This window comes from Neovison vison, chromosome 2 (assembly GCF_020171115.1).
Source record: "Neovison vison isolate M4711 chromosome 2, ASM_NN_V1, whole genome shotgun sequence".
Classification (NCBI taxonomy): Eukaryota; Metazoa; Chordata; class Mammalia; order Carnivora; family Mustelidae; genus Neogale; species Neogale vison.
This window is the reverse complement of record NC_058092.1, coordinates 34,203,518-34,222,053: the sequence shown is the minus strand read 5'-3', so window position 1 is coordinate 34,222,053 and position 18,536 is coordinate 34,203,518. Positions and strand designations below refer to the sequence as shown.

At 43.6% G+C, this 18,536-nt stretch overlaps 1 protein-coding gene across 10 annotated transcripts in view; it reads right to left on the bottom strand.

Annotated features, from left to right (window-relative positions):
* ST3GAL3 (ST3 beta-galactoside alpha-2,3-sialyltransferase 3) overlaps window positions 1–18,536 on the bottom strand; it is a 195,893-nt gene that overhangs the window by 160,137 nt on the left and 17,220 nt on the right. For all 10 annotated transcript variants that reach the window (XM_044238032.1, XM_044238035.1, XM_044238034.1 and 7 more), the window contains exon 2: window positions 10,995–11,139. In XM_044238032.1, the coding sequence (XP_044093967.1) occupies window positions 10,995–11,109 (115 nt within the window). In that variant the 5' untranslated portion in view covers window positions 11,110–11,139. The remainder of the gene's footprint in view (window positions 1–10,994; window positions 11,140–18,536) is intronic.

Here is an 18,536-nt window from a genome sequence, read left to right as displayed (position 1 = left end):
CCCTACTTTCTTAATTTATAAAAAGTGGCATTGTTATTGTTTCATTTTTTACTTAAACTATGTTTTTAAAGTTCCATCCATGTTGTTTCAAGTATATATGATCTGTTACTTCTAACAGTGGCACATTGTTTCATGATATAAACATGGATTCATGATATAAACATAGGATATAAATACCCTACTTTTTGCCTCTCTCACCCCTACCCCTAGGATGGAAGCACACTGGGCTTCCTGGGCACACAGACAATGCATGTATCTGATAAGTGCCATGGAATATATATATAAAGGAGCGGACTTACCAGCTAAAAGATGTGTGTATACTTCAGTTGATTAGTTATTACAAGACCATGTTCCAGAATGGCTTTGCTACTCTACTTTCCCCCCAGCAAAGAATACTGGTTATTATATTCTTTTTTTTTTTTAGATTTTTTTTTTAATTTTTTTTTTTTTTTTTTGGCCAGAGAGAGAGACAGCAAGAGAGAGAACACGAGCAGGTGAAGTGGGAGAGGGAGTAGCAGGCTTCCTGCCAAGCAGGGAACCCAATGCGGGGCTCAATCTCAGGACCCTGGGATCATGACCTGAGCCAAAGGCAGCCACTCAACGACTGAGCCAAGCAGGCGCCCCACTGGTTACTATATTCTAACATTCCTGCCAACACTGGCCATTATCCAGCATTCTTTTTTTGTCAATCTAAGAAGTATAAAGTAGTATCTTCTTTTCATTTTTAATATTTGTTATAGCCCAGAGTTTGAGTATCTATTCCTACACTTAGCCTACGGGCTTTTTATTCTGTAAATTCTTTGTTCTAATTCTTTGCCCATTTTCCTTTTTTAAAAGATTTTATTTATTTATTTATGTATGTATGAAAGAGGGAAAGAGAGCGAGAAGAGAGCAGGGGGAGGAGCAGAGGGAAAGGGCCAAGACTCCACGCTAAGCACGGAGCTGGACGGGGAGCTCAACCTCACAGCCCCAAATCACAACCTGAACTAAAATCAAGAGTTGGTGACTTAACCAACTGAGCCACTCAGGAATCCCTCTTTGCCCATTTTCTACCGGGAATGTTGCCTTGTTCTTGATTTGCAGGGATTCCTTGTGTATTCTAAATATAAACCCTAGCAAGTTTTTTTTTTTTAATTCCAGTACAGTTAATAAATATTGGAATTGTCTTCCAGCATATTATCTGCACATTAACTTCACCTAAGATGTCCTCGAAGGCACAAAAATCTCAATGAGCATTCTGTACACACTCGGAATGAATGTGTACTCTGCTATTACCGGGTAAAGTGTTCTATAAATGTCAATTAGGTAAAGGTAGTTCTTTGAGTTGCTTAGGTCTTCTATATCCTTAGAGATTTTTGACTCGTTTTATTAATTACTGAGAGAAGGATATTAATATATTTGAACATGATGGTGGATTTGTTCCTTTCTCCCTTTTAGTCTTAACAGTTTTTGCTTAATGAAGTTTCATGCTCTCTGATTAGGTACATCCATTTTTATGTATGTCTTCCTAGTAAATTGCTCCTTTTATCATTATGTAATGACCCTCTGCAATCTCTTATAATGTTCTTTCTTAAGGTACGTGCTGAAATTAATATAGCTAGGCCAGCTTTCCTATGCTTACTGTTTATATATTTTCCATCCTTTAAATCTGAACCTGTTCTATTTTTTTAAGATTTATTTATTTATGAGCATGGGGTCGGAGTGGTGGAGAGGGAGAGAAAAACCCAAGCCAACTCGGCGCCTAGCGATGCCGGGGTGGCTCAGTTGGTTAAGCAGCTGCCTTCGGCTCAGGTCATGATCCCAGCGTCCTGGGATCGAGTCCCACATCGGGCTCCTTGCTCGGCAGGGAGCCTGCTTCTCCCTCTGCCTCTGCCTGCCTCTCTGTCTGCCTGTGCTCGCTCTCTCTCTGACAAATAAATAAATAAAATCTTTAAAAATTAATTAATTAATTAATTAATTAAAAATCTAGGTCTCTCCTGTTGGGACATACATCATGCTTTGTTAACTACTCTGACCGTATCTGCCTCTAGTGGGAGCTTTAATCCATTCATGTGTAAACGCAATCGCCGATACAGTCAGGAACAAGTCAGCTGACTTACCATTTGTCTTCCATTTCACTCTTCCGTTTTGGGCTCTTTCTACCGCTGTTTTCTCACTCTCTTTGGGGTTAACTGGATATTTTTCTAGTGCTTTTTATTTCTTCTTTGGCTTCTCAGATATATATTTGGCGGGGGACAGGGGTTGTTCCTGTTGTTTTTTCCCCGTATTTTGATCCCTCTGCCCATTCCTTGGGTAAGTTTTCTCATATCTTACTTCTACACATACTCTAAACCTCATTCCATCTGGCTATTACTTTTGCTTTAAGCAACTGTCTTTTAAGCAAATTATAAGAAAAAATGAAAAAGAGTCTTTTATATTACCCATTATTTTTACCATTTTCCGTGATCTTCATTTTTTCCTATAGATTCAAGTTTCCACCTGGTCTCACGTCCTGGTTTCCCAAAGGATATCTGTTAGTATTTTTCTTTTCTTTTTTTTTTTTTGTAATGCCATTCTGCTAGCAGCAAATTCTCTTAACTTTTCTTTGTTTGAAAAAGGTCTTCATTGCATCCTCTTTTTTTTTTTTTTTTTTAAAGATTCTACCTAGAGGGGCGCCTGGGTGGCTCAGTGCGTTAAGCCTCTGCCTTCGGCTCAGGCCATGGTCTCAGGGTCCTTGGATGGAGCCCTGCATCAGGCTCTCTGCTCACCAGGGAGGGAGCCTGCTTCCCTTTCTCTCTCTCTGCCTGCCTCTGCCTACTTGTGATCTCTCTCTGTGTGTCAAATAAATAAACAAAATCTTTAAAAAAAAAAAAAAAATTCTATCTATCTATTTGATAGAGAGACACAGAGAGCGAGGGATGTGGGGCTCCATTCCAGGACCCTGGGATCATGACCTGAGCCAACCAGCTAAGCCATCCAGGCGCCCCTCATCCACATTTTTGAAAGATATTTTTAACCGATAAAGAATTCTGAGACAACAGGTGTGTGGTTTTTTTATTTTGTTTTGTTTTGTTTTTATTTTGTTTTATTTATTTATTTTGTTTTGTTTTCTTTAAAGATCCCTCACTGTGTGAACTCCACTGTTTACAGTGATGGGTCAAGTGGATTTCTTACCCCCATCAGAATGTTTCCTTTTCTCCATTTTCAAGATATTCACTTTAGATTTCAGATGTTTGACTATGATACACCTAGATTTTCCCAATATTTATCCTTAAAGATTGCTGAACTTCTTACATCTATAATCCAGTGTTTTTCACCAAACTTAGGAAGTTTTCAGCCATTATGTCTTCAAATTTTTTTCTGTCCCATACGCACACATACTAGACAATTTTATATTGTGCCATAGGTCCCTGAGGCTGTTCATTGTTCATTTTTCTTCCATAGTTTTTTTCTTCCAGTGTTTCAGACTGGATCATTTCTATTGCACTCTTTTCAAGTGTGCTGACCTCTGTTATATTCCAACTACTGTTAAGTGAAAACTTCATTTTCTCTTCCTGTACTTTTCAGTACTACAACTTTTTTTTCTTTAAAATAGTTTTGATTTCTCTGCTGGGACTACTTACTGTTCACTGTCTTTTTCTGTAATTCTTTAAATTATTTGTAATAGCTACTTTCCTAAGTCCAATATTTGAGCTATCTCATCTACTGACCTTTTTTTTTCTCTTGAATATAGATCACAATTTCCTGTGTGTGTGTTTGTCTAGTAACTTTTTACTGAACACTGAACAGTGGGATGGACACGCGGTAACATACAAATACTGAAAAGCATCGATTTGTATACTGCCTGACCTTGAATCTGTGTAGGTATGATTCTATGCAATGTTTAGTGTGGATCTGAGGAAATGCAGGGCATTTTTGACTTCTCTAACTTGGTGGGACCCTGCATTGGCAGGGTTTGGTTTTTGTCTTGTTAGGGTGAGTCTTGAGTAGATCTTACTCTAGAGTGGGATCTTGATTCTGAAAGCCTGGGCTTCAGGCCTCAAAGTCCCTGACACTTCGGCTACCCACAACACTGCTTGACCTCTACTCCCATCCTGCGGATGTGGTTAAATTCAGTGGCTTTGCCCTGTTCACATACAGCCCAGTCCTCAGCTACAGACTCATGGGAACTGCCCTCGACCCCAGACTTTCTGGACCCTGACCCTGTTCAGTGACGACCCATGTCAAGGACTCTAAGCACTTCAGCTGCCCTATGCTCTGAGCACTGCAGTCTGTTTCGATCCCAGCTCTCTGAACAGGGCTGGGAAACTGCCTCCTCCCTGCCCCCAAGAGAACCGTGGAGCTTACCTCACGCTTTTCCTTTTCTTCGAGACTGAAATTTTCTACTGCCTACTGCTTGACAAGATTTGCTTCACTTATTCTGTCCTGTGTGACAACTATGGAGAAAGGGCTGGCCTAATACCAGTTGCCATTATTACAAGCAGCACAGGGTCACCCTAAGCTACAGGCTAAAAATGTCAGCCTCCCTTTCATTTTTAAGATGGAAAACTGAGAGTTAATATAATTTCCTAGGTCTATAAGCTAAACTTAATCTACTCTTCTCCCAATATCAGATCCGAACTCCAACTTACTCACCAGATGGTATTCTCCACAGTAATCAGATCAATAATGCATATTTTATAATCTCTCAGTTATGATCTTTTTGTAAATACAGGCAAGAACACAGAGGGAGCTGCTATATTGATAAACGTGGTAGTATGAATTTTTAAAGGTCTCATAAGAAATTAATCCTGCTCCTATAAGATATCCACTTTAATTTATGAAATATGAATAGATAAAAATAATAAAGTATGTAAAGTGTCCATGAAACAGACCATAAGTATCAGGTCTACTGATACAACTCTCCAAGGCCCGACCAGAATAAAGCATCAGAGCCAAGAGAAATGTCAGTATTTTGTCTCCATTTTGGAGATGATGAAACTGAAATACACCCATTCCTCCCAAGACTGTGTTGATGTGTCCATTAAGTTAAATAAATGTACATATATATTTCTATCATACTATATATGTGTATACATGCACACACATATGTATGATAATTCTACAGTACTTTTTTCTCATTTTTAGAGCAGAACTAGGTTCACAGCAAATTGAGGGGCAAGTACAGAGACGCCCCATGTATCTCCGGCCCCCATACATGAATATCCTCCCCCATCATCAATATCCCTCATCAGAGTGGTATACTCTCAAAAGCCATGAACCTACACTAAAGTCCACAGTTGATGTAAGGGTTTATGCTTCGTGTTACATAGTCTCTGTGTTTGAACAAAAGTACAAGAACATACTCCTATTATGATATCATCAAGATGTGCCACCCTAAAAATGCTCTACGCCCTGTGTGTATGTCACTTCCCTCACTTCCAACCTTGGCAACCACTAATCCTTTAATCATCTCCCTAGTTTTGCCTTTTCCAGAAATGTCATAAAGCTGGAATCACGCAGTATATAGCATTTTCAGATTGGCTTCTTCCACTTAGAAATATGCATTTCAGGGGGCGCAAGGGTGGCTCAGTTGGTTGAACTTGGCTGAGCCTTCGCTCAGGTCATGGTCCCAGGGTCCTGGGATCGAGCCCCACATCGGACTCCCTGCTCAGCGCGGAGCCTGCTTCTCCTTCTCCTCCCCACTTGTGCTCTTGGTCTCTATCCCTGTCTTGCTCTCTCAAGGAAATAAATACAATCTTTAAAAACAAAGAAACATGCATTTAAGGCTCTTGCGTGTCTTTTCATAACTTGATAGTTTATTTCTTTTCAGCGCTTGACAATACTCCACTGTCTGGATCTACCACAGTTCATTCAACTACTGAAGGACATCTTGGTTGCTTCCAAGTTTTGGCAATTATGAATAAAGCTGCTATAAACATCTGTAGGCAGGGTTTCTGTGTGAACATAAGCTTTCAGCTCCTTTGCGTAAATACACAGAATGTGACCAGATCACAGAGTTAGAGTATCTTTAGTATTACAAGAAACTGCCAAACTGTTTTCCAAAATCACTGTACCATTCTGCACTCCCATCAGCAATGAATGAGAGACCCGCTGCTCCACATCCTCACCAGCATTTGGTGTTATCAGTGTTCTGGATTCCAACCATTCTCATAGATATCTGGTGGTATCTCAGTGTTGTTTCGTCTGTTTGTCTGAAGTAGGCTCCATGCCCAACACGGGGCTTGAACTCATGACCCTGCGATGAAGAGTCACGTGCTCTCTACCAACTGAACCACCCAAGCACCCCAAGCTACAGAACTTTTAAAAACAGTTGGTGGGGGGGGGGTTGGGGCGGGGGGGGGGGGAGGCCTGGGTGGCTCAGTCAGTTGAGTGTTCCACTCCTGATCTCAATCCCAGGGTCTTGAGGTCGGGCCCCGCACTGGGCTCCATAAATAAAATAAAATTTAATAAAAAAATAGATTTAAAAACAAGTTGGTAACTAGACCAATCTTATACTTAAAGTCTTTCAGGTTAAGCATCTGACCCAAGTCCTAGCGATCTGACCAAGACTTGACCACGCACAGCTCTAAGCAGCTGAAAACAAAGCAGTTTGCATCCTGCCACAGTATGTCTTGGGATTAATGAACTCATGATATTTTCCATCTGGAAGGGATTCTATGCTCCAAAAGGGCATTTCATACAGACGTCTCTTTCAGAATGCAATATGTGAGAGCTGTCTGAGTTCTTTCTCGTGTTACAGGCCACGAGCATCAAGGCCTATGCATCTTACACCCCGTTTACACAGAGCAGCATATGGTCCATAATAAGAATATACTACTTATTAAGTTAGTAATTTAATAATGGAAATCTCTAGACCCCCCCCACCACCACGTTATGAAGGAATTCCAGTACATCATCTTGGTAAGTCACAAAAAGGATAAAAATGCAGGAAACATAATGCTAAAGACATTTATATTTCAAACTTGTAAATGCCCACACATGGAAGACACACAGACTCTCACTGAGCCTCTCTGAAGCCTGAGCGTCCACGTCTGTAAGACAGGAGAGCAATGATCGATCTACACTAGGAGCACTGACCGGAACTGGGAATGTGACGTTCTCATGACAGGATGGACACAGACCCGAGACTCTCATCACTAAGCCACTGTTCTCATCGTTAGCCGCAGCACGGTCTCAACCACAGCCTAACTCTCCCTCCCCCACAGGCATCTCCCGGCCGAGCTCCCTCCAGCGGACTTTGCCCCTTCTGGGCCTAGGTTAGCCATCACACTTAGTCATAGTACCCTGCCCTCCGATTGTGACGGCACAGAAAACAATATGCTCCAATAAGTCCGCCTAAAACAACCTATTCAAAGCCAAGTATCTGAAAGGCTTGGAAATCGGAATAACAAAAAGATGCAAATAGTGGTTAGTCAGCTGATAAGTCACTCACAGGAAAGCACAAAGCTATTCTTAAACTAAGAGAGCAAGCCTAAGACAGACAGCACCACAGTCATCTCCGGCCTCAAACACCCGTCTTCTGGGGCACTTTCTTTCCCTTCCCCTTACTCCCTCCTTTTTCTTTTTCCACCACCCTCCTGATGTTCTCTACCATTTCTTCAGAATCCCTCTCCTCTCTTCTTACCAATCAGATTTCAGAATTCAATCCTATCCTTAGTCTTTGTACTTACTATACTTTTCAATAATACAAAAGTGTTTTAAAGACAAATCAGGGGATGCCTGGGTGGCTCACTCAGTTAAGCGTCCAACTCTTAACAGACTCTTGAACTGGCTCAGGTCATAATCTCAAGGTTGTTAGATCGAGCCCCGTGTAGGGTTCTGAGCTCTGCTCAAGATTCTGTCTCCCTCTCCTTCTGTCTCTCCCCACTTGCTCCTGTACACACACTCTCTCTCTAAAATAAATAAATAAAATCCCTTAAGATTTTTTTTAAAAGACTGGGGGCAGCTAGAGGACTCAGTCAGTTAAGAGCCCGCCTTCGGCTCAGGTCATGATCCCAGAGTTCTGGGATCCAGCCCCATGTCAGGCTCCCTGCTCAGCAGGAGGCCTGCTTCTCCCTCCTGCCTCTGCTCCCTGCTTGTGCATGTGTGCTCTCTCTCTCTCTCTCTCAAATACATAAATAATCTTTAAAAAAAAAAAATTTTTTTTTTTTAGGGACGCCTGGGTGGCTCAGTTGGTTAAGCAGCTGCCTTCGGTTCAGATCATGATCCCAGCGTCCTGGGATCGAGTCCCACATCGGGCTTCTTGCTCAGCAGGGAGCCTGCTTCTCCCTCTGCCTCTGCCTGCCATTCTCTCTGTCTGTGCTTGCTCTCTTGCCCTCTCTCTGATAAATAAATAAAATCTTTAAAAAAAAAAAAATTTTTTTTTAAATAAAGATAAATCAGGATTCAATTCCAGCTCTAATAATTAGCTGTACAACTTAGGTAAATCAATTAAATACTTCTGTTTACTCAGCTGGAAAACAGGGATAATACCATCTCCACGTGTTTAGAGAAGCACATTTTTTAAAAGTTTAGTTATTTATTTGAGAGGGGAGAGAGAGCAGAGTAGGGGGGAAAAGCAGAGGGAAAGGGAGAGGAACAGGCAGGCTCACAGCTGAGTAGGGAGCCTGATGTGGGACTCCATCCCAGGACCTGAAGGTCATGACCCTAGTGGATGGCAGATGCTTAACGGACTGAGCCCCAAGAAGTAAATTAACTTAGATTTCTAAGTTGTCTAGCCTAAAACCAATAGTCTTTCCATAAAGTTAATGTCCTTCTCAACTTCTCTGGGAAAATATTATCTAATTCTTAGGTATGTTGTCTACAGGTCAGTAGTTCTCAAGAGAAAAGGAGACCTCCATTCCTTGAATCTGTTCCCATCTATTTTACAGATACAGCTGAATCCATCCATTATGGATATACACAGTGGCTTTCACCACAGAATTTTGTACGGCCCTGACACTGTTGGGTCCCCCCAAAATTGGGTACCCCAATAATGGGTACATGATTAAAGGAGCGAGACTGATACAAAGCGAAAATCAAGCAAAGCTTTATTTCGCGCCAAGCACCAGGAATCAAACCACTGTCAAACTGACCGGTAGAGGCCGCCCCTACAGAGAGGACGACCCCTCCCTGCTTTCCAGACTAACTTTAATAGAGCAAGGGCCATGTGGTTGGGCCTGGCCACACACAGGTGGCCAATGAAATTGTAACACACAGAGAAAGCTGCACAGTCATACTAGGTGACCAACTGAATTACAATTTACCCTAGTAGACATTTGAACCAGCCTATCACACCTTTAGGATTGGCGCCAAAAGGTTCCTAAAGAGTGGGGGCCCATACTCCTTGGTAGCTAGGAGACAGTATGCGCCCCCCACCAATTGAATACCTCCACCTGGCATGACCCACCCTTGTACTTGGACTTTGCTACCTGGGACTCGTTTAGGGACTTGTTTTGGGACTTGTTTTTAAGTAAGTTCCCCTGGGGCGGTGGGCAAAGTCAATTTAAGTTTTACAACAAAATGGCGGTTCAACCGGGGTGGGGCTGCTCTGGCTGAACAGGCCCTTACAACACAAACACTTTATTCTGGGTAGTCTCCTTGATTTTAAAAATAAGCTGGATGAGAGAAATTTAAATAAACTTTGGAAACCCAAAGTAATTATTTAAAATTATAAGCTATGCATGTAAGAACCACTTAAACATCAAATATAAATCAAGAAATTAAAGATAAACACTACATTTTAAAAAACTGGCTTGAAACTGCTTCAGGAGTTTGGGCCAGGTAAGAAATAAGTGAACTACGTCATTGGAATGGTTCCCATACTAAGGTCTCAATACACTAGCAGGCCAGTTGCCAGCGGCCTCTTCCAATTCATTCTAACAGATTTAACCTCACACCTAGAGACTGACTCTACTCTTTTTTTTTTTTTTTTTTAAGATTTTATTTATTTATTTGACAGAGATCACTAATAGGCAGAGAGGCAGGCGGAGGGGAGGGGGAAGCAGGCTCCCCGCCGAGCAGAGAGCCTGATGTGGGGCTCGATCCCAGGACCCTGGGATCATGACCTGAGCGGAAGGCAGAGGCTTAACCCAATGAGCCACCCAGGCGCCCCGAGACCAGCTCTACTCTTGAGTGAATTCTACACTAGTATCCAGTTGATGTTTGTAAAAACAAAACGATCTTAGAGAAATCACATTCACTAGGAATCAAGATCCAGGCTCAGACAGCCATCAGACAAAAAGAACCAAAAGGCAAACTACTTAAGGCCACTGTGGGACACTTCAAGCTACCTCCAAGAAGAGAACATGCAAAGGTCAATGCGGCCCAAAGTGAGCCCTTCAACCTCGAGCCTAAAACCAAACCACAGGCCGCACTGGGGTGAATCGAAACCGAGTCAGAGTTAAGCAGACGGCTAGGTGGGAAACACTGTGTAGCCCAGGGGCCTAAGGTACACGCCAAAGAAAAGGATTAGGAGATGTGGGGAGGTGGGAGGAAAAGCCGTTTTTTCCCATTCGGGTACACGTTCAGGGCCAGGAAGGGCAAAATAATTAGGTAAGCAAAATTTCTTCAGGGGCAATAAAGCAAAGCCAATATTCAATTGAAAAGTGAAAATTCAAAGGGAGAGGTAGACGTGACTTGTTTTCAGGGCAGGAGAGGACTGACTTCAATCCCCACCCAGAAGGCAGTGAAGACACATGGGTGTGGCAAGACACCACAGTCATTTAAAAGAACAGCCTTCAAAAAGCTAGACTTACTGGTAGGGTCTGGGGTTTTATGGCAGAACAGCGTGTTTTCACCGCAATCATAAAAGGATACGCCATGGCATGCAGTTTTTTTGAAAAACATCAACCTACGGCAATGGAAATGGCAGGTAAGGTCTGAGTCCCCACCAGGCAGGAGGGCGTGGCTTCCTCTCACTGCCTGTCTCTGAAGAATCTGTGAGACCCGCAGCCCCAGCCCCTGGGTGCCCAGGGAGCACTCTGGGCCGGGCTTCTCCTGGGGGGGGGGCGGGCTGGAGCGGCCATACTTACTGGAGTCCTCCCACTGGAGTAAATGGAGCTTCCACGCAGAATAATACAAAAATCCCAGTACCAGAAAAAGGCAGAGGGCTAGCAGCAGATTGCGCACAAATACCAAGAGTCCCATCTTCACATGATTTACGATTTCCTACATGACCTAAAAAATAAAAAATAAAAAAATAAAAATAAAAAAATAAAAAATAAACCAATTTAGGTATTAAAGGATAAAGCAATCACCTTGGTGATACACTCTACCTTAAAATAAGTGCGTACGGGAGAATGGCCACAATGAAGAGCCACCTGAAGTTACCATTGAGCTCCCCACGTGGCATCCTCCGACCTGCTAGTCCTGGTCTCAAGAAATAGCGCCACCAGTCACTCAGCACCCAAGGCAGAAATCAGCAATCATCCCTGCATCCCTCCTCTCCCTCATCCCCGGCATCCAATCAATGACCAAATTCTGGCAATCCCAACCCGCCAAGTAAGTCCCCAGTCACAGCCCCTGCCCCCCATCACTACCCTAGTCCACACCACCACTGCAGTCCTAGAGGAAAGCTCCCCGCCTCCACACTGTACTCTTTCCAAATCCACTTTCCGCACAGAAGTAGGATGGATCCGTTAATAACACAAAATCAGACATTGCTCTCCTGCTCGAACCCCTCTGTGTCGGTGTTCCACTGTGGCTGAAACAGAGAACCATAGACTCGGAAGCTCAGAGTTCTGGCGGTCCAGCTCCGGTGGGGCTCAGAAGGGTTCTCTGCAGTGGGGTCTCCCAAGAGTCAAACCCAAGGGGGCAGCATAGAGCTGTGGGGGGGGGGTGCGTAGAGCTCTTCATCTTCATCAACTTTTGAGATGGAAATGGGGCATGGTTAATCGTTACACTGGGACTACAGGTATAAACTGGGGTGGTCCAGACAGACCCGGCCATACGGCCAGGCTCCACTCTGCAGATTCTGAGAATGAAGCCACCTCCAAGCTCATTTGCCTTCCAGCTGCTGGCTGAAGGCAATTCCCTGCAGTTGCAGGGCCAAGGTCCCCAGCTCCCTGCTCCTGATCAGTCTCCTGTTCTCCACGTGGCCCCCTGCAGCCACGGCAGGTTAGGTCTCTCTCACTCGGAATCTCTCTGCTGGCCCTTGTACCACACCTTTCTTCTGCCTCCAGTCAGAGAAACGTCTCTTGGCTTCTCAGGCTCCTGTGCTTAGGTTGGGCCCACTTGAAGAATCCAGGATAATCTCCCCATTTTAAGGTCTGTAGTCTTTTTTTTTTTTTTTAATTTATTTATTTGACAGATGGAGATCAGAGGCAGGCAGAGAGGCAGGCAGAGAAGCAGGCTCCCCGACGAGCAGAGAGCCTGACGCGGGGCTTGATCCCAGGACCCTGAGATCATGACCTGAGCGGAAAGCAGAGGCTTTGACCCACTGAGCTGCCCCAGGTCTGTAGCCTTAATTGCATCTGCAAAGCCCCTTCAGCCACATGACGGAACATATTTATGGATTCTAGGGATGCGGGTGTGGACATCTTTGGGGTGCCATTCTGCCTCACACACCTTTCACTATATTCTCAATCCCTTTAAAATGAAGTCATTGCTCCTTAGAGACTGCTAGCAGCTTCTGACTGTGTCCCTATGACCATCTCTTGCACCTCCCAGCCTTGTCTGTGTTCTGTGCCTTTCTTCTTCCAACTCACTGAACATAGCCCTGTTGTTTCTCCCCTTGAGGCCTGCCTGGGACATTCTCCGCCACACCACTGTTTCACTGGTGGCACGTTCTCTGATGCTCACCTGAAATGGAACATTCACAGGGAAGACTTCCCAGGACCACCCCCCACCCCCCCACCTCACTCAGATAGCTTAGCCAGGAAATAACACATGAAATTACATATAAATACCATAAATAAAGTGATAAAATGTTATCATTTGCAGATTTAACTGTCCATCCAGAAAAGCCAAGAGAATCAACTGAAAAAAACTTTAGAACTAATACACAGGTCATTATAAGATTAAATTACAAAAAATCAACAGCTTCTTTTTTTTTAAGTTTTATTTATTTAAGTAATCTACACCCCACATGGGCCTCAAACTCACAACCCCAAGATTAAAAGTCAAATGCCCTTCCAGCTAAGCCAACCAGGTGCCCCATAAAAATCCATAGGTTCTTGGAGGCTCAAGAGGTTAAAAACAGAGCTACCCTATGATCCAGCGACTGTACCCCAAAGATACAAATATAATGATCCTAAGGTGCACCTGCACCCCAATTTTTATAGCAGCAATGTCCACAAGAGCCAAACTGTGGAAAGAGCTCAGATGTTCATCAACAGATGAATGGATAAAGAAGATGTGATACATATATACAATAAAATACCATGTAGCCATCAAAAAATGAAACCTTGCCATTTGCAATGAGGTGGATGGACCTGGAAGGTATTATGCTGAGCAAAATAAGTCAGTCAAAGAAAGACAATTATCACATGGTTTCACTCATATGAAGAATATAAGAAACAGTGCAGAGGAACATAGGGGAAGGGTGGGAAAACAAATGGGAAGAAATCAGAGAGGGAGACAAACCATGAGGGACTCTTAACTACAGGAAACAAACTGAGGGTTGCTGGAGGGGAGGGGAGTAGAGGGATGGGGTTACTGACAGGCATCAAGGAGGGCACATGATGTGATGAGCACTGGGTGTTCTATGCAACTGATGAATTACTCAACTCTATGTCTTAGGCTAATGATGTCATATATGTTGGCTAATTGAATTTAAATTTTTAAAAAAGAAGGTAAAATCAACAGCTTCTTAAAAACTATGCCAGCAACACCGAGGAGAAGATGTAAGGGGAAGGATTCCACTCATGATGGCAACAAAATCTATAAAATATCTAAAAATAAACAGGAGGAAACGGGCAAGATTTTTACTAACGGACATAAGAGACCTGAATAAAGAAAGACACATAATAGGCTCCTAAGTGAGAAGTTTCAATATTGGAAATATGTCAGTTCTCTATAACTCCAGTCTGACTCGTCAAAACCTATGGGGCGCCTGGGGGTGGCTCAGTGGGTTGGGCTGCTGCCTTCGGCTCGGGTCATGATCTCGGGGTCCTGGGATCGAGTCCCGCGTCGGGCTCTCTGCTCAGCGGGGAGCCTGCTTCCTCCTCTCTTTCTCTCCCTGCCTCTCTGCCTACTTGTGATCTCTCTCTGTCAAATAAATAAATAAAATTTTTAAAAAAAAACAAAAAACCTATGGTTTTGGGTGTGTGTTTTTAAACTTAAAACCAAAGTTAATCTGAAGACTTCGTGCCCAAGAAGAGCCCAGAAATTTCTTTAAATAAAAAATAATGAGGGCGCCTGGGTGGCTCAGTTGGTTGGACGACTGCTTTCAGCTCAGGTCATGATCCTGGAGTCCCGGGATCGAGTCCCGCATCGGGCTCCCAGCTCCATGGGGAGTCTGCTTCTCCCTCTGACCTTCTCCTCACTCATGCTCTCTCTCACTCTCTCAAGTAAATAAATAAAATCTTTAAAAAAAAAATAATAATGTGATGAGGATATGCCTCACCAGATATCAAAACCAACTCAAAGCTTTAATTCTTAAGATCGATGGGCACTGGCGCAGGAAAAGACAAATAGGTCAGTGGAGCAGAGTCTACAAATGAGCTCTCAGAAGAGACAGATAAGAGATACACACACACACACACACACACACACGCACATAAAAATGAATTTACCTTATCTATCTATACATGAGTTTATTCTATGATAAGCACACAAATTTCATAAAGAAAAACAAAGCCACAACAGGATACAGAGCTAACTGCTGATGTGGTTAACTCCAGGAAACAGGATGAAACAATGGGAAGTGCTTTTCCTTTATATCCTTCTAAGTTAAAGTTATTTGTTGTAAGTCACAAGCCTTACCTCTAAAATTTTTTTAGGATTTATTTATTTGAGGGAGAGAGAGAGTGAGCACATGAGCCAGAGGGGGAGAGGGAGAGGGAGAGAGAATCTTAAGCAGATTCCACACTTAACGCAGAGCCTGATGTGGAACTTGACCTCATGACCCTGACATCATGACCTGAGCAGACACTTAACCGACTGAGCTACCCGGGTGCCCCACACTCTATGATTTTTTAATATTAAAAAAAAAAAAATCAAACAACACATTGTAGAAAGGGAAACTGGTGGACTCGTTCAGGAGCAACTGGACAACAGCTACTGAAATTTACAAGAGTCACGCCCCTCGACCGGGCGTTTCCATTTCAGTGACTTTTTCCAGCAGCAACTTTCCAACAAATACTTTACGAGATGTGTACCTGAATGTTCATTAGCAACACCCATTAAGAACAAAATACTGGGAAAAAATTCAAATGTCCCTCAATAGGGAACCAAACAGATGAATTATGGTACGTCTATGCAGTGACATCCAGATCAGTGGGGGTCCTGGCAGGAAACAGATGGCACCCGCAGAGGAATTAACCAAAGGAAGTGAATCATGGGGTTTTTTAGTTATGTGATTAGAGTTAAAGGAACCAACCAGGGGGTGGTGAAGCACCCAGGACTCTCCGTGTAGGAAGCTACTCCTGCCTCTGAGGCGACAGAGCAGGAGACAGAAGGGTGTCCCTGGAAGAGAGAGGCTGGCCATCCATCAGGAGCGGTGCTGTGGAGGGCACAGTGGCTCCCGGAGCCCCAGCAAGGGGCGGAGGCGAGTAAGAAATGCTCTGACTTCTCTCAGCACTCGCCCTCCGATCCCTCAGTGTCTTTTATCAGCTGATTCCAACCGGAAGCCAGAAGGCAAGGAAGCGGAGATGATGCCGTTCTTCAAGGTCAGACACCAGCACAGAGGACACAAGGTGGGTAGTGATCAATGAAGGCAGGAGAACAAGTATAAAGTATGATGTACCAGCCAGACAGAATGGGGCACAGCTGTCTGTCCTGACAGGGGAAAAACATCTAGTCTATACTAGTATATACTAGTCTAGTCTATACTGGTATACTACTAGTATAGTGTATACTAGTATACTATACTAGTAACGAACGTGTACGTATGGCCACATACTGATCACAAACAAGGGCAACAGGAATACTGAAAACTAAGCTTCCATATTCAGTCCATAGTTAATATGCACCAAACTGTAGACAACGGCTACCTCCGAAAAGTGGAGGGGGGTGGTGTTCTTCACAATCTTCTTATTAGTGTATTTATTTTTAATTTTAATTTTTATATTTATGCACATAACATAGAAAGTTTTCAAATTGAAAGAGAAATTAGAGACTTGCAGTTCCAGCAACATAAAGGACACTGTATCCCATCTGGTGCTTCCAATGGTAACAAATTTAAGCTGTAAGCAGCCTGTTGGAAAGCCTTTCCTCTCGGCAGGCGGCTGGTCCCAGCCCCAACCCCTCCTTCCTGTCCTGAAGGCAGATGTGACAACCTGAGCTGCCTGGTCATGACCAAGACCTAAAGCTCCAGCAGACATAGCACCATGGGTCAGTCCACAGATTTAACCCATGCATTCAGCAAGCAGCACAGTGAGAAGGCTGAACTAGTCTGTAACTTTACTTCTATCTTTTCCATTACAGAAAAGGCTCTTCCAGATCCTTTTCCAAAGAGGAACCTAAAGAGGAAACCGATTTCCAAAAGTGGAGAGCATACAAAGAACCAAGTAAGAGCTTCAAATAAGTCAAAACCTTCAACACCAGGAAAAGAACAACTCAAGACTCGGAAAGCTGTTAGGCAAAAGCTTGAGGCTGTAGGGGGAATGGGTCTCACTCGGCCTGGTGGTGGGAAGGGCTGGGCCATGGCTAACGAAATCACACGTGCTTTTGCCCTTTAACCCAATAATCTCACTTTTAAGAAACTATCCCAAGGGCACCAGGGTGGCCCCGTGGGTTGAGCGTTCTACTTGTGACTTTGGCTGAGGTCATGATCTCAGGGTGCTGGGATGGATCCCTGTACTGGGCTCTGTGCTCCCTCCATGCAGAGTCTGCTTGAGATTCTTTCTCTCCCTCCCCTCTGCCCCTCCCCCTGCTCACTCTCCCTCTTGCTCTCTCTTTCTCCCTCTCTCTAAAATAAATATTCTTTTTAAAAAAAGAAACTATCCCAGAGACATATGGATAAAAATTCAAAATGACTTGTGCACATGGCTATTCACTGCAGCACTATTTGTGATATGAGAGAGTAAGTCCTTCAATAGGGGTTGAATAAGCGAAGGTATATACCCACAGAATGGAGGGTGATACAGCCAAAAGGCATGAGCTCTCTCCTGGTCTTCCTTTCTGAATAATCTAATGTAAGAGCCATCAAGCCTTAGGCACCAATCAAGGTAGGCATGCTTACGTGGAATGAAGAGAGGCGTGGGGCATCAGGCCATCATGAAGGGTCCTGGGGGTGTGGGAACCCGCGATACTGGAATTGACTGAGTAAGTAAATGTACTGGCACACAGGAGCCGGACTTCTCAATGACAGAAAAGGAAGTTGCAAATAGGAAAAGGGAAAAACCAGAATAAATGTGGGGAGTTGTACTCAAGTTGAAGGGATGGGTATGAGTGGATGGGTTTTGGTAGATAAAGAGACAAAAATATGAGAAAAGACAGTGTGTGTGCCTTTGTGTGATACCTGCATATGTTCCCTCGCTGCAGTCACTGACGAGGACCTAGCAGCAGGCATGCCTCAATTCCAAGGAGCACATCTGGCACCTGGAGTTTGGTTTTTAAATACGGCTCTCCCCTAATGGGAACCAGGGAATCCCTGGAAGAACGGCCGATTGCACGGCCGAGGCAAAGGAGGCACAAACAAGCCAAGGCTGGGCTTTTTCGCGGTGCCTGGAAGCAAGAAGAGACTCAGAGGGTGAGACCGTGTCAGAAGGAAAAAGCAGCCGGTGGAGAGGCTCCTAATGGTCAGCTCTGGAACAATTCAGACCACTAATAACAGATTACAACCCACGAAAGAAGAGCCTCATAAATGAGGAGAGGAGAGAACGCTCCCTTCGAGCAGAATGCCAAATGATGAACGCAGAAGGAGTAATGTAATCAGAAAGTCACCATTTGGGGACCAGGTCAGTAATAATTCAGCTAAAGACGCATCGAAGAATGCTCAAGTTAAAGGGTAGAATTTTGAGAAATGGGGTATTGTACAGCCTTCACGTATGCGCCCAGCGGATGCTTCTTAATTACAAAGGAGGGGAGAGGAGCCTGACGACGGGTGACGACGGAGCCATCCCACAGACTCTGCCATAAACGAGCCGCGGGCTCTACGGGAGTTCTCTGTAGTATTTTTGTAACTTTTTCGTAATTACTTCAAATTATTTCAAGAGAAAAAGAAATAAACCACATGCTCAAATGTTCAAATAAACGTCCAAATGAGAGATGTGGCAGCCACTTAAGATGTAATTTATGAAAAAAAAAAAAAAGATGTAATTTATGAAAACATCTTAATGACATGGGGAAACGGTTATGATACACTATTAAATGAAAAGATGAAAAGAGACAAGTAAAAAAGAAGTAAAGAAAAGGACGAGAATAAAACATAAAAACACTAATACTAGATTAATACTTAAACGATTGTTTGG